Source organism: Antennarius striatus, chromosome 5 (assembly GCF_040054535.1).
Source record: "Antennarius striatus isolate MH-2024 chromosome 5, ASM4005453v1, whole genome shotgun sequence".
Taxonomy (NCBI): Eukaryota; Metazoa; Chordata; class Actinopteri; order Lophiiformes; family Antennariidae; genus Antennarius; species Antennarius striatus.
This window is the reverse complement of record NC_090780.1, coordinates 21,708,838-21,731,726: the sequence shown is the minus strand read 5'-3', so window position 1 is coordinate 21,731,726 and position 22,889 is coordinate 21,708,838. Positions and strand designations below refer to the sequence as shown.

The 22,889-nt window shown below is 39.5% G+C and overlaps 1 protein-coding gene across 1 annotated transcript in view; it reads left to right on the top strand.

The window, feature by feature from the left end:
* The window catches only part of itpr1b (inositol 1,4,5-trisphosphate receptor, type 1b), a 70,243-nt gene that overhangs the window by 19,447 nt on the left and 27,907 nt on the right, over nucleotides 1-22,889 (top strand). Inside the window, exons 34-44 of the mRNA XM_068315183.1 lie at nucleotides 358-483; nucleotides 667-795; nucleotides 1,836-1,956; nucleotides 2,069-2,253; nucleotides 3,676-3,824; nucleotides 4,685-4,796; nucleotides 6,368-6,403; nucleotides 11,341-11,376; nucleotides 12,202-12,249; nucleotides 12,869-12,998; nucleotides 14,620-14,804. Of these exons, the coding sequence (XP_068171284.1) occupies nucleotides 358-483; nucleotides 667-795; nucleotides 1,836-1,956; nucleotides 2,069-2,253; nucleotides 3,676-3,824; nucleotides 4,685-4,796; nucleotides 6,368-6,403; nucleotides 11,341-11,376; nucleotides 12,202-12,249; nucleotides 12,869-12,998; nucleotides 14,620-14,804 (1,257 nt within the window). The remainder of the gene's footprint in view (nucleotides 1-357; nucleotides 484-666; nucleotides 796-1,835; nucleotides 1,957-2,068; nucleotides 2,254-3,675; nucleotides 3,825-4,684; nucleotides 4,797-6,367; nucleotides 6,404-11,340; nucleotides 11,377-12,201; nucleotides 12,250-12,868; nucleotides 12,999-14,619; nucleotides 14,805-22,889) is intronic.

Here is a 22,889-nt window from a genome sequence, read left to right as displayed (position 1 = left end):
GTTTTCAGCCCTAGTTTATACATATGTTGCAGTCTCTATAAAAAGCGTTTGGCCAGATCTTTGTTGTCCTGAGGATGTGCTGTAGCTCAATGAAGTTAAAGCAAAAATATGAAATAGAGGTGCAGGCTGACATCATTTAAATGTGTGGTCAGCAAACAGACAAGTCCAACCACAAAATGCTTTCATCCAGACCACAAAGCCTTTTGACTTACTGGGGGATAAGAGAGGCCAGTTATTGACTGTGGTCATCAAAGGGATCTGGCTTTACTGCACTTCACCAGTCACAAGATATGAATGATAAAAGGCAGACTATAAACACCGTTTTGTCTGTCTTTTGTTTTCATGTATGCTTAATAGGTGAAGATCGCCTATATCAACTTCTTGAACCACTGCTATGTTGACACAGAGGTAGAGATGAAGGAGATTTATACTTCCAACCATATGTGGAAGCTGTTTGAGAACTTCCTGGTGGACATTTGTAGGGTAAGTGTTTGGCATCTTTAAATGAGTCGGTCACACACAATGTGACCAAAAGGCAGAAAGCATCATCTGTTATATCAGTAATGTGACTGATGTATGCACACAGTGTCTCACCTATAGCCCACATGCAAGGAAGTGTGATCCAGTGGCTGTGTGCCATGCTAATGTCTTGTCTGTCCTTTTTAGGTGTGCAACAATACCAGCGACAGGAAGCACGCTGATACCACGCTGGAGCGTTATGTAACCGACACAGTCATGAGCATTGTCACATGTTTCTTTAGCTCTCCGTTTTCTGACCAGAGCACAAGCTTACAGGTAATCTGGATGGACTATAGAGTGTTGCATTTCATCTTCACCATACAAACAGTTACAAGGATTAGCTTTCAAATTATGTCAATACATGAGTGTTTCATAGACAGGAACCCTGCACACCTCAATGCATGCTATTAAACTGGCTATGATTCTCCCCTCTGCATAGATGACACTCTGTATGTATGTAAGTAATAGTGACCCCCCCCCAACCCCCTCCATGTGTGTACCAAGCTTTTGGTGCTTGTCAGCAGGCTCTAAATATTAAGAAATATGTTTGCTGAGTGGTTTTGTTTCATCTATTTATAGATTAGGACTTTGTTGTTCATGGATCTGTAGAAGTGTTGCACAAGATTTTACTTGGAAATGATGTGGATGTTGTCACACAACTCATGACTTGGTTCATGTTACTTTAATGTAACCCACAACTTTTCCATATAATTGTGACCAATGTCTCCCAAATCCCATGTCTAGTAATATGAGGTGTAATAGAGAAATAGAGCTTCCCACGCCCTGTTTTCTTTCTACATGGAATTGTCTTGTTTCATGTTGGCCCCATGTAATAATAGTGAATAGTGTGTTATGGGAATATTTTGTAGATTCTAAGAACTTTGAGCTTGCTGAGGTTTTCCCCATACATAATGATATCACAACCGTCTTTCTCTCAAACAGGCCGCCATTCTTGGAAAGATAACAGAGGTATTTTTCTGATTCCAGCTGGTGGCCAGCTGATAGATAGTTCTTTCAACATGGTGGTAGAAATCAATTTAAACTCTGTTGGACACTTGTTTGGTGTGATAATTAGGGAGTGCACATGATCACAAGCAGCTGACCCGTTGAACCCAAAGCTGTAGATCAAGCGTAGATGCTGTAGCGTCAACATCCCTAGCACAAAATGAATAAATTGAAAATTAGCTGGGAAACACAATTAAAATCTTGTAAGAAATTACATTGTCCTTTTGTTTATCCTTCATGTTTGTTTTTCCCCTTTTACTCTTTCATGTCCCTCATTTAATTTCGTTCTGCTATCTTTCTCTGTCTTACAGACTCGTCAACCAGTTTTTGTACAACTGCTCCAGGGTGTGTTCAGGGTTTATCATTGTAACTGGCTTAATCCTGTTCAAAAGGCCTCAGTGGAGGCTTGTATTAAAGTACTGTCAGACGTGGGTAAGCTACTTGGCTAGCAACATCTGTGATGTCTCTCGTAATATCAGAATTGGCTTTGGGGCACATGTTAAAAGCATTAAATAGAAATATCTATGTTCTCAACTCTACCCAGCTAAGAGCAGAGCTATTGCCATCCCAGTGGACTTGGACAGCCAGGTGAACAACTTGTTTGTTAAGTCTAACAATGTTGTGCAGAAGAGCATCCTCAGCTGGAGACTGTCTGCTAAGAACACCTCCAGACGAGACTCCGGTCAGATTACATCCAAAGACTACAGAAACATCATTGAGAGGCTACAGGTTAGTCACACATGTTTGAAATGAATAAAAAATATATAATAAATTATCTTTCATTTAAATGGTGTGTTGTATCAAATTTAAAGTAAGTTAGTAAGGAAACACGAACAAAAAATAATCCACTTTTTTATTTTTAATGGGTGTGTATTACAGCAAAGGCTCAATCCTCAAGTGTGTGTATATTCATCTTAATAATGAAGAATAAACAAACTGTTGTCACACCCATAAAAAGAAATGAGTACATTGCCAAAATTCACACACACATAAGAAAATGTGTCCTCTCAATCTCCCATCTTCCTCCCCTTTTGCTTTGTCCCACACGTCCATCCTTATCCTTTCTTCCCCCACTTGCACAGTGCAGCATTATTGGCTACCAGAAACAAATTATTATTTTTCATATTTAATGTATAAAAATATCTTTTTTGCATGGTGGGGGTTGGGGGTGGGTTGTTGGCCAGAAGGCCTGTACAATGCAAAAAAATGGTCTTTTTTTTTTCAGATAGCTTGTAGGTGAGAAATGTAGACTCACCACATTAAACCATATTGTGTATTTCCAAGTTTGGGATGAATTAAGTATATCTATTTATCTAAATGTATCTAAAATCTGTCTTTTGGTTGAACTGGTGGACACAAGATGTCCTATTTCTTTGTCAATTCTTTGTCTATTCTTCTTTGTCTATCTGTCTTGTACACAGCGGCCTTCAACTTTCCATATCACAATTGAGTTTACAAAATACAAAGTTGACTTTATAAAAAATGTGATGTCACAATACATAAAACCAGGTCTTCACAGAGCCCAGAGAAAATGTATTCTTTCAGCAGTGAGTGTGAAAACAATTCTTATTGCGTTTGCACACACATCATTTTACACAGTGATGCTTAAATAGCATTTCTTTGAATGAAAGCTTTAACATTATTCACCATTTGTTTTTAGCACCTCATCAGAGACATTTCGTTCTGCCTCTCACAAGACAGGCCCCCACAGCGTTAGTTGCCAACAGACCTGAAGTCTTTACTTTTCACATGTCTCTACAAGTACAGCATGTACTGTACTGCGTTTATCACCTGTTTCTCATATTAATTCATGAGGCAGGTAAATAACTGATATAGATGCATGCGCAGAGATACTGTGAGAGATATACTGCATGACAGCGTCTGTCAATAATACTATAAAATGAACAAAATATGAGCTGCTGTACCAAATTTCAATTGTAAAATTGATGTGCCTTTTTAACATTTAAAAGTTATAAGTACTAATAAATAGCCTGCATTGTTATAAGAAAAACAATATATTTATTAATATTTTTAATTATTGTTTAAATATAAACTCTCAGAACCAGTAAATACATAGAATTGTCATTAGTTATGTCAGTAAGGGAGACAGACATGCCAATCGTTTTGTATGTCTTATTGTCTTCTCTGTAGGATATAGTGTCTGCTCTGGAGGACCGGCTGAGGCCGCTGGTTCAGGCTGAGCTCTCGGTGCTGGTGGACGTCCTGCATCGGCCAGAGCTTCTGTTCCCTGAGAACACCGAAGCTCGCAAGAAATGTGAAAGTGGAGGATTCATATCAAAGTGAGTCAAAGTCTATAACCACAAAGGTGTCTCTATAAACACTTTCTTCTACTTTTCACAGTTTTGTTTTTTGTATTGATTTTTATTTTTGCAGTGGGAACAGCAAAGGGAAGAAAAGCCAGTTGTTAGTTTGGAGTTCTGCTTGCCTCACCTGTAAAAGATTCTGCCAGTTTAACAGGGGATAGGACAGCCTAGGGGAAGCGCTGCCTTTGAGCAGGGCAGCCATGTGTCAATATTTGTGTTAGGATTTGTCTCTTAGTTTAGTTAAGTTTAACCCTATCTGCTTCTACTTTCGCAGCAACGTGCAGTTCCACAACCTACAAGTTCCTGAGCCGTGTATAAAATATATTTAAAAAATTACTTGATGCAGATTTTTTTTTTATCACCCAACATGTATAAAAATAAAAGAAAATCATTACAATTGAGATCAAGAATATCACACTTGCAAATAATAAGAATTGTGTTTTATAATAAATATTTTTAAATTGGAACAAAACCAGGAAGTGGATCCTACTAGGCTGTTATCATAGCACTTGTTCTGCTCTCTAAGAGCTCTGATTGCATGAATTGTCCTTGTATGTAAGGCTGTCACAAAGAGATGTGTTAGCCCTCACACCACTACTATGACCTCAATAGGTCTCTGAGAGCTCAAAAACATCTTCCCTGGTATTGAGCCTAACGTATAAACTATGGCTTTCTGTCACATCCAATTACATCCAAGTTTTCTGGGACAGGAAGAACGCTGTGTAACAAAGACCAGCCAAAATAATGGTTTTAAAAATAAAAGTTCAACAGCACATTCAGTTTGGTTCATCAGTCCGTTTGTATGCCCAGACTGTCCTTTCTCTTCCCCTGACCAGACTGATCAAACACACCAAGCAGCTGCTGGAGGAGAATGAGGAGCGCCTGTGCATCAAAGTACTGCAGACACTGAGGGAAATGATGACCAAAGACCGGGGCTATGGGGAGAAGGTACAGTACATACCTTCTATGGTCCTGTTTCTCATCTTCCTGCCCAGGAAATACCTACATGTAGGATAAAACAAAAAAATTGGTGAATAAAGAGAAACTGAGCTCTGTTTGATTGCCCCTGGGGCCTTTATGGCATTCTTTGAGGGGGTAGAAATCCATATATACACCCAGTAGAGTCTACGATTTGAAACCGTTGCAGCGAGAGCAGTTCTGTGGCATGTCGACATAACAGCACATAGTTAATGAACAGATTTCTTTATTGTTTTCTTCCCTAAATAGTTCCTCAAATACAAATTCCAATTCCAAGTGATTGGAGTAATTGATATCAACAGTATTAACTCCCATTACAAACATTAGATTAAAGCCATTATTTCCACAAGGGCTGTTTTGAAATTCCCAGTGGACTTCCTGCCCTGCGGTGACCAATGGATTTTGAATTAGCAAGTTACTTTTCCACACATTTGGGTCCTGCCAAAAATGGGTAAAGTTGAATGAGAAGGTTTCGATAAAGAAGAATATAAACATTGCAGATTTATTTAAGAAAGGATTTTTTTTTACAAAGACTTCAAATGTACATACAATATCTTCTAACTCCATAGATTAGTTCTTCCCGCCTCTGCAAAAAATTATAACAAATCTCTTAAATCGACATTGAAACAGAACAGCTACAATTCTGCTATATAGCATAAACTATTAAACTCATAAACTCATAAACACTGCATTCTGAGAAATGTATGTATGGTATTATAGAGTGTATATTTATCATCTCCAAAGCAATAGTCAAGCATCTTCTTCATCAACATACCATATAGACCTGTAAACAAGGAGAACAAAAGAATGTTTTTACACTCTGAAAGCATTTATCAAAGGCAGATTTATTTTTAGCTGTTATAAAATCAGAAATCTTTTGAGTGCATATGGAAACGTATTTGTCTCGCAGGGGATTAAAAAGTATTTCTGACCTCTTAGGCTCATTTCCCAACACAATTAGCAGTGGTGACAAGCGGGAAGTCAGTGAGGGATCATGTCCTTGTAGTGAATCCAGTTGGTTGGCTTCAACTCATGGGCAGTCTGTGTTAGGAAATGGATATTCAAAACTAAAAACAGCACACAACTGTAAAAACAACGTTAACAACATCTACATTAACTGTAAAAACATTCATAAAAATTTGCAGCTTTTTGTTCTGTCCACATATGTTTGCTTTGAATTCCTGACAAACAATATATCTTCTGGTTTAGAACATAAAATGTCATCTGCATACAACATGATAAATAACTTAAAGTGTTTCACACATCACTCATAGATATGCAGTGATACGGATTCAAATGCACTTCTATGAATCCATATCAAGCAGTGGTAAAACAATGTGTTATGTCAGTATTGTGAAACAGTTAATCATGGGTGTGTGTTACTCAGTTGCACCTAATTCCAAGTACCCAACATGTTTTGACATTTTTGCATGCTGTACTTTTACAATTACCACTAACTCAAATCGCTGTTTGTGATAACCTTAACGCTTTGCAACTCCCTAATCCCCTTCTACTAACCCCTTGTGTGTTTTCTCTTGCAGCTGATTACCTTTGATGATGAGATGGATGTGGCTGAGGTTGATCATTTTACTTACTTTTGTGCTCTACATTTGATTTGTCTCCCCTGCTAATAACATAGACATGCTTATTGTGCTGCCAGTAGATTCTCTAGCATCACCTCCTCATCTGTGACACCTGTCAGTAGCTGAGTCAACCCATCCCTGATTTGTGCTTGTAAGAGTCGCTACAGAACGTAGCATACTGCTGGCACATTGAACACACATGATCCAATGTGTTTTTGTGTTGTGCCTGTATATGGTCATTAACTAAATGTATTGGAATGCACCTTTAAGGATAAAAATAATTTTAGAATGCTAATATTATTTCTATTCATTTCTACAGGGCTATATGTATGTAACAATCTGCTTCCTGATCAGAAGTTGACAGATTGATGATTAGTACGAGACTTTATTTCATCCCAAAATAGTGGTATAGTCTTCTGTCAGGAATTTTGTTTCTATTAAGGGTCTAGAAATACCCGTATTGCCCAATGAAGACCCACCATACAAACTTTATGAACCCATTTCAACTATAGACTGTAGATTATTTTTCTTTGTCTTGATGTCCAAACTAGCATTCCTGTCAAATGCCACATAGCCCCTCATGATGGATGGTGGTAGGAGAGCACAGTCGTCCTGTTTGGAGCATCCCCGGCTATCAACAGAGAGGCTCGGCTGTATCAGCTAGCATGCATGGCATGAGTATGCATTGCAAAAATAAGTCGTGACCCATGGCATTAAGGAAGCGGATAAAACACGTTTCTCCTTTCTGCTTCTAAAACGGGTGACCACAGTGGTTATGGGTGGGATTTCACAGGAATCGTCTCACATGTCACTGGCAAACGTTCACATTAAGAGTGTTATTCCCGCCACAAAGCAGTTGTCTGTGTGTTTGTGTGGGTGTGTGTGTGTGTGTGTGTGTGTGTGTGTGTGTGTGTGTGTGTGTGTCTGAGGGTGTGTGTGTGTTTGTGTGTGTGTGTTTGTGTGTCTGTGTGTGTAGCAGATAGATGAGATACCAAGCATATCAACGAATAGATAAACAACCAGAGGTTTTGACAAGTAGTCTGTTTAGTCTGGAGGGTTTTTTTTATTGTTAGCTAGAGAACATTCAGCAAACTTCCTCTGTGACCGTAATGTTGGGGAAGCTTGTTGAAAAGATTTGTCCTCCTCTTGATAAATGCGATTTGCATAGCTTTAAAATTATAAGCCAAAATGTTGAAAACTGACATATCGCTTAATGGTAAAGAATCCTTGAGGAAAATTCCAGTTTCAGATACTGAACTGATCACCAGCCAAATTTTGATCACCTTTTACAGAATTAATCTTCAGAAAACTTTCATTCAAATCCATCATTTAGCTTTTTGTGGAATCCTGTTAACAAACAGACAAGTAAACTGAACTAATCACACAATCGTCTTTGGCAAAGACAATTATTGGGAACACTTCATCTGTCAAACTGAGCCAAACTGTCTGACGTTATTATAGTTTGATTCAGACCACTTTCAGGACATCTCACCTACTTTCATTCCATGTTCATTCCTGATCTTGGAACATTTTATCAGACAAGTAATGAATGAAATCATAGCAGCCACTGAACCTGCGTGTCAGCAGACCTTTCCTGAGAAGGAGTACTTTATGTGACTGAAAGTTCCCAGAAAGAGGATCTTGTGCTGGAATTGTTTCCCACTTTAGTTGGTGTCTTTTAAAAAAAAAAATCTGTACACACAATTCCAGAGGAGAATCTATAACAGCTGGACAATAAGTCCAAGTCCTAAGAAAACAAATTAACAGTGGACTAATTACATAATCAAGAGTGCAATGGGTGCAAAAGCGAGGGAACAATGATGATAGTTGAGGAAATGAGGAAATTGACGGATAGGGGTTTTCCAGGGTTGCCAGGAAGCAACAAGCTTGCAGTTTCACTGTTATGTCTGTCTTATTTTCCCTCTTTCCCTCCCTCTTTATACATGCAACTTGTCACTGTAGTGGTGGAAATCCCCCGCTTCCACCAAACAGAAATGCTTCTCAGAGACCAGAGCTTTGTTCCATCAGCTTGTCCAAAATGTATGTCAAGAATGTAGACAGTCCCTCACCCCCGCAGGACATGCTCCATAACATTCATTCTTGTAAACACTCATGTGAACTCCAGCATACACTACCCCAACAGTTAGTTGGTGGCATGTGTGAGGATCTGTCAGACAGGAGGAGACAGGCAGGCAAAAACACCAACTTCCTCTCAGCAGACATGATATGGACGTCCATGATAGCTGTTATGTAACCCCAGTGTGCTCTTTGACCAAACATAATACACCCAAACTACCTCCCAGAAGGCAGTTTCAAGACTGTCAAGCAGGACCATTATACGTGCATGCTCAGTCTATGGGCTTGATAGCTGCAGTTTGTGTGTTCATGCAGAGAACACATGATGAGAGAGCAGAATAAAGCCCAGTAACGACTCGCCCACTGGTAGAGGGTGTCTGACTCTTCCAGAAATAGAAGTGAGATAAAATTGTGAGCCGGGGGATAACAAGTCTTGACTAGCCGACTACCCTCCCTGTCATTCCTAATCATATGGTTTAATGCATGTGCTGTGCTTGTTTTGCACTCATGTGCATGGGTGCTTATTTGTTTGTCAAACTGTGGGAGGTTGAAGGGGTCAGATGGACATGAGAGGTCTGTGATGTAACGGTTTGGTGAAGAGCTGAGCAGGTAATCCATACATCGGGGTTATGTAACAGAACACTTCCAAGCTATGGTGGTGGTCTGTGTGCGTATTTATGGGTTTCTCTAGTTTTCCCCATATTTGCGTTCACCAAAATCATTATCTTGCCTAAGGGGTTTTCTGCTTTATTTATTCCTTATACATTTTTCTCCTCACGTCCCCCCTGATGCCTTCACAGCTATTGTTGTGGCCACATCCCTCATAACTTTCTCGTTCATTCTGTTTTCCCTACTCTGTGTTTTCAGACACACCCATCTCTATCTCTGCTAGACTAACTCAGATACACTATGTGTGTCATGGTTTATGCTCCTGTCCGTCACTGGGGGTGAAGTCAGACTGTATTTTGAACAGCAGGGGGAGCTGCAGATGTTCCTCAGCAACAAGCAGCACTGTCCCAGTTTCCTTAGTTTAATGCTGCACGATTCTTGTGCTCTAGCCAGCTCTCAGGAAGCCGTTACATAAGACCAAGCTTCTTTTTTTTTTTCTTTTTGTCTGTTTTCCTGGAATATTAAACTCTCCTCTGATGTGTGACCTTCACTGGAAATTAGCAATCAAAGTGCAGGAGACAGTAGCAGTAGTGCCCTTTGACCTGTAGTCAGGATGGGGTGGAAGAGTCTTCTCTGGAAAAGTCTTTTGATTAATTGTAGTTGTGAGTGTTCACTTAGGCAAACATGAAGTTTTTTTTTTAAAGTCTGTGTTTCAAGCCAGTGTCGTGTCGTCAACGGAGTGCTGCACAAATGTGGAGGGAAAAAGATCACAAGGATCTGATCTGTTCCCTGAAGCATAATTCTGTTTAATAATGAACAGGCAATTTTTTTCTTAGGGAACTGCATTAAAGCAAGGCATATCATCTGGATGTTTTACCACACGTTTAAGTCTATTAGTTATAGTTTTGTTATTGTAAACAGTGAGGCAAACTACTGAGGACTGAGCTCAGTCCTGCTCAATAAGACTGTGTGCCTTTGACTATCTGTGTTTCTTCAGATGTCCTGCTTCTCATTATGTTGCATTGCCTTTATTTTTACTGGCGACCAGTGATTGAATGAATCAAGCCAGTCTTGTCACTTTTTTTTTGTTGACGACATTTACATTAAATGTTTCAATTTATTTAGCATTAGCAATGGGTGTTGAGTATGGCGTCAGTTGTGTGTGTGACACATCGCCATTTATCCGTGGAAATCAACGTGTTGATGTGAAAGTAGGGAAATTCCTATCCAGTTACACAATTAATCAGCGGAAACTGTCATGACTGGGTTATAAAAGGAGACAGTGATCGTGAAGCTGCAATTTAGTTTCTCACATTCAAAAGTTGTGTGTTCAGGAATATATTTATTTTTGATAAGCTTTGATGGTTCACTTAATTCTTTGCTTACTTTGATTCTTTATTTGACCTGGAATTTGCTTGCCTCTGTGCTTTGCAGGCCATCATAGAATTGGATTTTATTGTGCTCAATAAAATTTCCATTTAATTTCATGAATTAAAGGACGAAGTATTTTATTTAAAAGTGTACTATTTTGAAATCCATGCTTCATTGTTGTGTTTTAGGGCAATTTTATGTAGTTTGATATTCACTATTATATTTAAAAGCATTTACGTTTTTGATTCTTTCCATTTATTTCATCTTTTTTTTTTAAAAAAATAACATGTTGGAGTCATTTGTATGTTCCAGTAATTTGAATTTTTTTTTTTACAAACAATCAACACAGCTTGATGAATGTTCGTATCAATCCTCAGGGTGTGTACATTTATGGTTTTTTGTACTCTGGTCACCTGAGAGGAAGTAACCACAGAATAATAAATGTACAGCAGTGTAGAGGTGTTGCTGAGGGTCTTTAGGATTTTGTCAACAGACCTTCTTTTACCTTTTCTACTTTCTTGGTGAATCATACTAACACTGGAAATCATCTGTGCTGCTCAATAAAAACACGACATAAGACATGCTGACATGAAAAAATTTCCTGCATAATACAAGCAATCCATTATCACCAAGACCTCAGAGAGCAACATGTTTTTGTCACATCTTCACCCTGGCTTTTCAAGTCATGCACGCTAAAGATGCACAGATGTGCATGTGACTTATTGGATAGTAGACAGTTAGATGCAGGTAGATTCATCAGTGACTTTGCTTTTAGGGATTAGATGTTAGTAGGGAGGCTGCTGCTCTTTGAAGGCCACATAACTAATGCAACATCTTCAAACTCTGACTAACATCATCCTTTTATTTCCAATCAGCTGGCACCTCCACCTGAACCTGAAGTCCCTGCAGAGGTGTGTTTAAGCCCCGTCCTGCACTGCTGATGAGAGATCATGTGTCAAATTTTAAAACTAACTTCATCCCATCAAACTGTTGAGTCTAAAGCATCCTTTTACCTGAATAGATAAGAATTACAGCCCATCCCCTTGTTGTCTTTGCTCCATTGATAGTCCCCTCATGCGTATTGCTCACTCTATGGATCTTGATTTACGCTACAGTACATATCAGCCGTTGTTTGTTCACCACCTCCCACATGTTCACTCATCCATTCTTCCCTCCCTCCCTCTTGCCTTTCCTTCATAATTCCATCCACCTCTTGGCTTTTGAGCAAAGTCCAATTTCCTGACCTTCTTTCCGTGCAGTGGGGTGGGTTTGAAGTCACGGGTGAGGTGTTTTTCCATGCCAGATTCTGGTTCTTGCAGTGTGTGTCAGTAGCTCACAGTTTCATTATGTAATGTGTTTTTTTTTTTCCTTTGTGTTCTCATAGCTTGTGTTTCTCCTCCTTTGGCAGTTTTTGTCATTCTTTTGTTTCATTCATCTTTGGTGTTTTTTTCCACTTTGTAAAGTGATGATTGAGCAAATACACGATGAAGTACAATATTTGAAATTTCCTGTACTGGACAATTAAGAGTATGTTCAAGTCCAAGACAATTTGAAGACGCTTGTATAAAAGCTATGACACATAGCTGGCATAAACATTCTCTCTTAATGGCACAATTTTATTTTCACCTGTTTCTCCTACATGCCAGTAAAGTATCTAAAGCACTGTCTTTACACCCGGTTTTGTTTTCTCGTTCCATTCCGACCTTTATATTCTCCTAACTCACCTCACCTTTAAGGAGCTCGATCCCAACCAGCCACAGAAGCAACTGGAGGATCAAACAAGGGTAGGTACCGAGTTTAGTTTGCTGTGGTCTGGGTCCCTGATGGCGCCTTATCTCACAATGCCCTCGCTGCCACTTTGATTCCACAGCATGGCCCTGACTCACTCACTCACTCACTCTCTCATCCTCTCTCTCCCCTGGTAGTTATAAAGCGTGTAAAATGTGAAGCACATCACAAGGTGGACATGATCTCTGGGTGTTTGGCTCTTCTTTGATGCCTGGTAACTTGTTTGCTCCAGAATGTCATGTTTTCACTGTGCTGAACTAATTTGCGCTGAACCAACACTGAGTGGGAACATATGCTCATATGGGAGAAGGCACAGCATTGCCTCCATGACTGAAGTGAGAGGGTAAAGATCAAAAAAGAAGAGGCTTTGTATTCCAAGTTCTTTCAAAGAATGTCTTAAAATGAGCCTTTAAGGTGATGTTAAGACAGTTTCTATTCAGATGGTCATTTTAAGTCCTGTTATTTAATTGTGTAGGTCTGAAAGAACCAAGAGAAGATGTTCGCTCTGTTGTCAGTTGAATCTCCTCTGTTGATCTCAGTAATTGTATTTTTTAATGTTTTATTGTACTGTGGCTTGGTAACGTCCATTTTCCTTACATCCATTTGCGCTGATAGGGCGAAGCTCTGCGGCAGGTCTTGGTGAATCGATACTATGGAAATGTCAAGTCTGGCCAGAGGAGAGATAGCCTCACATCGTTCAGCAACGGCCCGATCGCTCCTGCAGTGCAGGGCAAGTCACCTACAGGTGTGTAAACGATAAAGTAGCTACACGTCTAGATGTGCTCATAAAGATGATGTGTCAATGATTTAACATGAGAAACCTGGCCAGTTTTGTAATAAATCCAACACACTACACTGAACATTCATGTTAGACTAAAATGTATTATATACTGTACCTGCTAACAACAATTATGCAGTCGCCAATAGATCAGTTTGTTCATAGATTAAGGAAAAAAGGTAGATATGCCAGTCAAACTCCTCAGGAAAAAAAAATGAGGGAAGGAACTGCTTGTTTTTACTGGAAGAAACTGAAGAAGTCTATTCAACCACTTCAATGTCAAAGGGAAATATTTACATGTTTTGTAGAAGTATCTCTCCTCTATGGAATTTTTCTACGTTGAGTGACATCCATTTAACATCTATCTTTGGGCTTAGCAGTAAACAAAAATAGCCCAAATCTGTGCTCACACCTCCAACCTGTCCATCTACAACATCTTATGTTTGTGTATCTTAGCATTGAGTTCACATGGTGGCATTTACAGAAGGCCACATATACGTATGTACAAAAAAACAGTCTCTCTGAGACTCTGACATTCACTAATGTAATAGGTTCTTTGTGCCATTTATTCATTTTGTGACTCCCATGACAGCTATGACTCATCGTTCATCTCCAGTGCCTTAGAGACTAGAAAAAATGAGATCTTATTCACAGCCGTGGCCTTGTACTCCTTTAAGCCCTTTAGACCTTGGCTCCGCCACTGAGCAGCGTATGGACCGTGTTGTTGCCAGGCGACCAGAGAGCTAAGAGCTGTCTAGAATGGGATGTGTTGTTGATTCAGTGGATCGCTCAACCAGAGATGGCTCTGATGGGTGCTGTTATCTCACCACTGCTTGTCTAGCTAGTCGTGTTAGCCAGCCGCAGCAGTAGTTCAACCGTCTCCCCGGCCTGCAGACACGCCTGATGATCGAGACTCCACCCGTGGCTCATTGTATACAACACACAACACCCCTTTATCAGAGATCTGATCTGTACATCCTCTTATGGAGGTGTTACATTGTGTATGGAGGTTTCCTTAAAACAGGCTGATTACTCTGAGCATCTCTATTGATTTTCTTGTTGTAAAAATTGTACGGTCTTTGAGCTGCAATCTAGTTTATCTCAGTTTCACAACAAGGTCTGCTTTTAAATTGATGCCATTGCCGTTATTTAGATATCGGTTAATTTATTTTCACTCATAAATCTTCATAATTCATTTGAATGTAATTAATTGTTTTCAGTCAGATTTACAAACTTACCTTCTTCAAACTGCTTTCATAAATATCCTGATTTTAGGACTTTTGTGTCTTTGTTTGAAGCAATGTAGTTCTGTCATTATATTTCTAGGGATTTTTCTATATCAGTTGGAAAATAATGAATTATATGTGGAACAAAAAAAGGTAAATTGAGCTACATTAAAACTACCAGTGATCTGTCTTAGCAGTAGCATTAGCATTCTATACATGAATGTGTTAACTTCTGTTTCAAATAAATCCTATTGGCATCATATAATTATTATAACCCTTTATTTAATATTTAGTAAGTATTTAATAACCAAACATGAATTTGCTCTGATGTACTGTGTAACCTTTCACATCTGTGACCTCAGTTGTCAGCTCTGGGGTCGGAGGTCGAGGCGAGCTGAGTTTGGCGGAGGTCCAGTGCCACCTAGACAAAGAGGGGGCCTCTGACCTGGTCATTGACCTCATTATGAATGCTACAAGTGACCGGATCTTCCAGGAAAGCATCCTTTTGGCCATCGCTCTGCTGGAGGGTGGAAACACCGTCATCCAGGTGAGTGGGCCTCAGGCGGAACCTGCACAAATAGCATCGTGGAGAGTGAGATTGAAGTGTTAGTGAGGTCAAACAGGCATGTCAAGCTGCCATTTAACTGGGACTACTAACAGATTTCCCTTCAGGCTGCAGTAGCACAATATCAACAAGGAAATGTTATCTCAGAAATTGCATGCACGATCTACAATACTAGTGAGTGTTTGGTACCATATATGGGGGGAATCCCGCTTTAATCCATCTGTCACTGTATGCTAGTTTTGTTTTTCATGTGTGTTGTCTTTTATATTAATATAGTGTTTTTGCCTCGTGAGCGGAAACAAGCCTTTTGCGGAATTTTGTATCCAGCAATGGGTATTAAGAAAAACAGCAAGTTTTGGGTGCAAATGGATAATAAAGAACCACTGAAGAGGAAGGTTTGCAATTCGTCTGTCATAACAACCTCATGACATCACTCATTATCAGTCATTATCTGATAAGGCGACCCACATGACTGCAGTGGCGGGCCTCCAGTAACAGACTCCTCACGCTTTTGCTGAAGGAAACCAGGCAGTCAGAAGGTACAACCTCTCCAGATATTGACATCAGTGGCTCCACCTGAGGAGAAGCCACCGTTCATCAAACCTTAGGATAGGTTGACTCATCTGACTTATTGACATAGCTGACAGTTATGTGCGGATTGACTCATTTTGAGGCTAAAGTGTGGTGATGAGCTTAATGATCAATGCAGCCTGTGGCATGCATATTGAGCTAACTGTGGAACCTTATGTTTACCTCTTCTTTTATATCTTTTTTAAGACCTCAGGCTATTTTAAATATTTGCAAAGTGGCTTATCTTGAGTTTTAAATGTAAATATTTCAAACACAAATGTTCAGAATATTAAAAAGCACTTGGGATGTGGCTTAGGGCCTGTCATTGTGCCATCCAGGGAAAGAACATAAATCTTCCTTTAATGTCTGAATTTCTTCCTCCTCCTCCGCCTGCTGGGAAGTTTTCACATTGCCTGTAGAAAAGAACCTCAAAGTGAACTTTATAAGCTGAGCAATTTATGGGCTTAAACAAGAAGCAATTATAAAGAAGCTTCTTGTTTTGGAGTTGAAGCTAGGTGTTTTTCTCCTCCTTTGGTATGTTACAGGGACAAGTGAGCTTTGTTGAATGATCACGGATGATTCAGAGTGAATTTACAACATATCAGCAGATGCACCGCATTTCCCTGCCTTACATAACGATGGGTTGCTTGCCCCCTTTTTGGGACAGAAGGGTTCTTGTTGTCTAAATGAAAACAGGACAAAAACATGCCCACAGATTCCTCCAAGCAGTCTTGTTTGTTTGTTTTTAAGGTAGCTCAGGCTCATAGCCCGGCCAGCATAATTTCTGGGAAAAAGCAAGTATCAGAGGAGATCGAGAGCCGTTGGTTGGCTTCAGACCATGGTGGGCCCAGAGCTCAGTGCTGACTAGAGTCTTCAAGGCATTGCCATGGGACAGGGGACGTACACTGTACTGCCAAAAGTATTGCTCCGCTATCCAAAGTATTACATTCAGAAATTCCAATCACTTCCACAATCATATTCCACAATCAACTTAATCGTACTATAAAAAACGGAAGCGATTGGGAACAACAGCAGCTGAGGCCAAGTAAAATCACAGAGTGGGGTCATTAGATGTTGGAGTGCATAGTGTGCAGAAGCCTGCAATTTCCTGCAGAGTCCTCAGCTGCAGACCTCTGACCTTCATGACATTGCCAGACTACCTCAAGGACAGCGCGTAGAGATCTTCATGGAATGAGTTTCCATGGCCAAGCAGCTGCATCTAAGCACAATGCAAAGTGTTTGATGTAAAGCACGCCGTCACTGGACTCCAAAACAGTGGAGACGTGTTCTCTGGAGTGACAAACCACGCTAGACCGTCTGCTAATCTGATGAATGAGTTTGGGTGTGGAGGTTGCTAGGAGAACGGTACATGTCTGGCTGCACTGTGCCAAGTGTAAAGGTGGTGGAGGGGGCATTATGGTGTAGGGTTGCTTTTCTGGACTTGGGCTTTGCTCAAGTCAAAGGACTTCTTAATGCTTCAGCATACCAAGACCTTGTGGATAACTTGAGAACAGTTTGCTGATGACCCCTTCCTGTTCAATCATGACTGAGCACTAGTTCACAAAGCAAGGTCCATAAAGATACAGATGAGTGAGTTTGGTTTTGAAGAACTTGGCTGGTCAGCACAAAGTCTTGACCTCAAACCTTTTATAACACCGTTGGGATGAATTAGAGCGGAGACTGAAAGCCAGGCCTTCTCATCCAAGATCAGTGTGAAGAATAGTCAAAAATTCACATAAACACTCTCTTGAATCTTGTGGAAAGCCTTCCTAAAAGAGTTGAGGCAGCTATAGCTGCTAAGGTTAAACCAGCATCATATTAAATGCCTTCTTTAAGAATTGGATGATATGAAAGTCTAAGTGTGAAAGCAGGCGAGCCAATACTTCTAGCAATATAGTTTATGTAACTGGACACTAAAGGACTTCCAGCTGTACACAATCCCAGCTTTCCCCCCTGCATGATACATAAAATACTGAATGTGCCACCAAGTCCCCCCATCCCCAAATCATCTCTGGAACCTCCCCATTCTGAGATTTCGCTGTTACATCATAAGAGGGAGCACCATGTGAAGATAATTAAATGTCATCAAAGGAGTCGCTTGACGCAGCCCTGTTCTTATTTAGAGCAAAAATGCTCTCAAACGGATCTTGTTCTTTGTCATGAATTTCTGTGGGGCAACAATTTAAAATAACGGAAGCAGTCGTTGTCAGATAGGTGAGGTTGAAAACATGTGACTTACCTAGCCCTCTGGATAGGCTTTGATCATCACTTGTTGCCACCTCCCCTGTTGCTATAAAGCTCTCATTAGTAATGAGTGGGTGAAATTCATGCTGTCAAACATCATTCCAAGATATTTTTTGTCTAGAATTAAACACCCATCTATTATTTGACCTGTACCCATGCAGAACTGAACAAATGTCGCACTTGAACATTCCCAGGAGATGCAGACCTGACTGGCACAGATTTCACAACTGATGTTATTGTCAAGATAATGTTTATTCACCAGTAGTATTAAAAAAATAACAATCCTCAACTTGTGCTTGGCTGTAAAATATCTCCACGTTTTCTGAATTCCTCTTTTGCTGATTGAGTGAATCCAGTCTCCTTTTTTAAAATAATTCTTTTATTCAGGGCTTTCTTTCAATATATATTTTATATAATATATTAATCTCTCCACTAATGATTGGTTTTTTTTATTGCTACAGCTGCTAATGTCAGCTGTGTTACTGTGCGGTCATCGTTCCTGTCTGACCTTTAATTAAATCAGGGGACTGATTTGATAATCGTTTTTAACTGGTCCAACCCTGCAGGCCAGAGTGACATCTAACCAACTGCCTCAAATCCAGAATCTATTTTTTCTTACACAGAAGAGCAGTGAACTAATACATAAGAAGATGAAAAACAGCAAATTTTGGATTTTTTTTGCTTGAAAATAAGAGGGAATTAATAATGGATTATAGAAAATCAATCAATTAAAAACCAAAAAGTTCTTATTACCAGTTGATTAATCTCTAATTATCTGTTGCTGATGCTCCTGACAAAATAAAAGAATGGGTGAACGAGAACTGTTTCCTTTTTTTAAAATAATTTAAAAAAACAGTATAGCATGTTTCAACTCAAATGCAGGACTGTTTAAATGGTTAAACTAATCACCAGAGAAATCTAAGCCCTTACTTTGCGTCATTACTAATGTTCAGCCGTTGTACAGCAGCATTTCATTACTTAATTTCAATGAAAACTACAATTTCACATGAACTGTAAAAAATAACAAGTAAATTCAATGAGTTCATCAAGACTAGTTTATTATGGAAAATTAATCTGTTGGATTGGGACAACCAGTGGCTTCTGACATCACTACCTTGTGATTGGACCAGCTCAGACCTCTTTAGGTTTCCAACCCTTCCAACCTTCTAGCCCTGTCACCATGGCATGTTTTTGCTTATACATGCTTAACATCATTCAGATCTGATGGACGCTAAATATCAACCTGACAGTTTTTCTAACTAATGGTCAAAATGAGGTTAGAATTACTTAGAGTGGCTTAGAAAGTCATATGAACATTTATTAACACAGTATTCATATAATTATGTTACAAATAATACAGGAAATTATTCCATGGGTTGATACTTGCATTTTTTAATTTGAAATCAATCAATCTATGCATTTGTGCTGTTTTTGTGTTGCTATGGGGATATCATTGGGGCCACCAGCATGCTGGATGAAATTGTAGTGTACAATGTAAACTAAACACGCAAGAGGGCATTTCACAGAATGCTCGAACGTTCAAAATTAAATATGCTGCTATTTCTAGTTTATAAACCAGTAAGGAGTCAGATCTGACATTTTAAGCTTGTTTTTTTTTTCACAATTCTGAATGTGTATGTTGTAAATAATATTATTTATTTAGTGTTCTGACTGGCTTGCCGTCCTGTCACAATCAGCTTCTTTTTTTTAACTGTTTGGAACGTGTACGTTTGTACATAAGAGCATGAATGAAGCCTGACCAAAATGTCATCTGTTTTCAGAAGCCCTTGTTTCATTACTGCCTGTCCTTTTATTTGTTCTGTTTTGCACGTGTGTCACTCTCTCTTTGATGAGAGATAGATATCAGTTCTGAATGAAACACAATAGGGGAGTCTTTCATATAGAGGTGCTGTTGGTCACATGCAGACTCGCATGCAAAAAAAAAAAAGATGTTCAACTGCTGCAATTCATCAAACTGCTTTCATCAAACTGGCATAATATATAAATATTCGTGCAGACAGATAAAAAAATAATTATTAGATTTACCCAAAATTCATAAGAATAAATAGGACATGCAGGAATTTTGTGGTGAGATTTGCCATGTCTTACATGTACCTGCAGAAATTCTGTTTCTTTTAGTGCTTTGAAGTGCAGAAAATCTGTAAGACATTTCTTTAGGAGTTGACACCGACGGCAGACCACCTTCACGAGATCATGTTTTTTGTCACAATCCTCCACATTGTTGCTCTGTTATGAACACATATAATATCACACACACAAACACACTCCGGGATATAGTTAGAGGCAGAAAAGGTTACTCCAAAAACAGCCCTTAGAGAGCGAGTGTGTTATGTAAGAGATGAAATGTAGACGCTCAGCTCACCCCGACCCAACCCGTCGTCCATCCCTCACTCTCTGCCTTCATGACCTCAGCTCACAGAAGCAAACAGGTGCCGCCACTCTTACTCAATAAGCTTGTTGTGACACATTGTGCGCTATCACGTTACACTACCCCCACCTCTGTTCAGTTCAAGTTCAGTCTGCATCTACCATTTGGAATGCTTTAAAAACCTGCAGCCAAGCGAGTTTTCCAGGCATGACTACCATCAGCATACCGACAAAGTGGGCAGGCGTTCTCCTTTTGACATTGATTTTGTAGTTTAGTAGACATGCCCTTTTGTTGTTATCAGAGTCACAGATCGTGTTTCAGACTTTCTGATTTGGCTTGTTGCCTGTGCAGGAGTGCAAGTACTCGTGCATTTCTTTTTCATTCCAATCACCTGTCGTTTAATCACGCCATAACTTCAAAGAGCAGATCTCCACGTTTGACAGATACGGTAGGTGTGGCAGGGTACGGCGTGGATGCCCTGCAGTAATCACAAAGGTAACTTTGACACTCACCAAGGTGTCAGACTGGAATGGTGGCGGATGGATAAAGAATTCTGGTGTTATAAACAGGGCTTTCATAACCTGATCGCATTGATGCCAAAAGCCGACATGGCAGTCAACAGGAAGTGGAGAGAAAAGTGCAAGTAGAGACTAATCAAGAAGAAGGTCCTTCTTGCCACCATGTTAAATCTGTAAAACAGTAAATCATCGGCCAATTTAAACAGGCTGTGCTTTGTATGCCTGATAGCATTAGGGTCAGCTTTGCCCCAGGAGAGTACATAGAGGCATAAAAGTTCTCGGGGATAACAGCTGATACAGATTAGTATCTGATAATTTTCTTGAAATTAATTCAGCGGTCAATGGAATGAAGATGAGCGCTGAATGTGAGCGCAGTGATCAAGACAAGCAAAAAGGAATCAGCTGGACTTGCTTTAGTTCGGTTCTTCAGAACTGAAGAAGCCTCTTAGATGAGAGGTGAAACGTCTTCAACCAAACTAAAGCAAGTCCAGTTGATTCTTTATTTGCTCTTCTTGATTCACCTCGACTCGGTTAACAGAGAACCTATACAGACGCGCACAGTGATATATATCTCAAGAGAATTTAATAATATTGAAACTGGCATAGCTGTTAATATAGAGCGTGGAAAATGTGCCCCAATTCTCACTCTTGAGCAGTTACTAATTTGCTTAATCACTTTTTTGGTCAAAACATTCATTCATTAATTTTCTGCTGCTTCATCCGCCGTAGCGGGTCACATGGAGCTGGAGCCTAACTCAGCTGGCATGGGGCGTGAAGAGGGGGACACTCCGGGCACGACGCCAGTGCCGCCTGATCAAAACATGTTGAAGGAAATTAATGTATTAACTGAATTCAGTGGGCGACCTTCTCATGATTCATCTAAGTCATAGAGCTAACTAACACAGCATCAAAAGTGTCCATAAATCTGTCAACATTTTTATTTGTCCAAGTTATCCAAAGACATTTTCTATTTTTTTCATGAAACTTTGCTTTACGCATCAACCGTTCATAGGAATGGTGTCTTTTGCTTGAATTTTCCTGCTTTCATTATTTTAGCTGAATTTTTGCTTTGTTCATGCAAGTATGGAAGAGATTTATTGTGATGACCTCAGAAGATGTGAAACACCAGGAGTACCAGTAAACGTTCCTTTAGGCTCCCAGTACAAACGTATCTACGTAACGTCGAGTTTTGGAGAAAAGCAGAATTTCATGTTGTAAAGTTGACATTTTTAACCAAGACAGTTTTTATATGGACTCATTCAGCAGTTTCTCAATATGACATCTGCTTTTCATAAGATCCACATTTGTTTGGCTCTTGAAATATGGATTGATTTACTGGAAGAGATTAAAACACCCTGCAGTTTAGCACAGACGGTAAATTTATTTTTACCTCACTTTGAGAAAAATACAATTTTTTTTCTGCAGAAGTTTCTGTCTTTTCAGTCATCGGTCACCTTCAGATGACGCTTGTTAAAATAGACAACAGTTCTGTCTTTCTGCTTCGCTTCATTCACAGCAACATTCACACGTTCCCAAGCTTGATGTTTGGTATTGTTTGTCAACCCACTGTTTGGTCCACTGAATAATATGCTGGCTGCAATCTCCTCTATCACTGGCATGACCTTGCCTTCCGAAAAAGTTAGATTATCTCTTTTGACGTTTTTGAAAGCAGGGCAGTGTGCAGTCAGTTGATGATAATGAGATTTAAAAATTATAGTCAACTTATTGTAAATACAGTAATAATAATTTTGACACATAAATTATAAATCTAAGCACTTTTTTTTATTTTATTTCAAAAACTTGGTCTAAGTGACTTTAGGCACAACCAAGATCAGCAGTTGTTGACTACTGATCCTTTAGCCCTCGGCACGTATGACAGATAAGTGTTGACTAAATGATTCCTTTTGCATTAGTGAAAAAAAACATTATTTTCATGACCACAGTCATGAGATCTGTTGAATATGATAATCTTATAAAGCTGATGTCCTAGAGCTGTATTCTGCAGAAGTCGGCCTGCTTGCATAAGACTTCTTCTAACTCTTGAACAGATTATTATCCATTAATGTCCCTGTCTTGTCCATAAAAAAATGGAGACATCTTGAAATACAAGCATGAAGAAACTTCTGTGTGAAATTGGTGATCAATCCATTAAATGTTCCGTATCCCACAAGACTTAAGTCAGTTGACAAAGATTGTTGCTCAACAGACTTCATATTTCCAGAGGCTTTCTATGCAGATAACATCACACATGCTCTGCATTGCACTTGCATGTTAATTCACTCTTTCAGAAACTCAAAGTTGTGCTAAACCTGGAAAGATTCTTGTGTAACAGGCTTTGAAAACTGC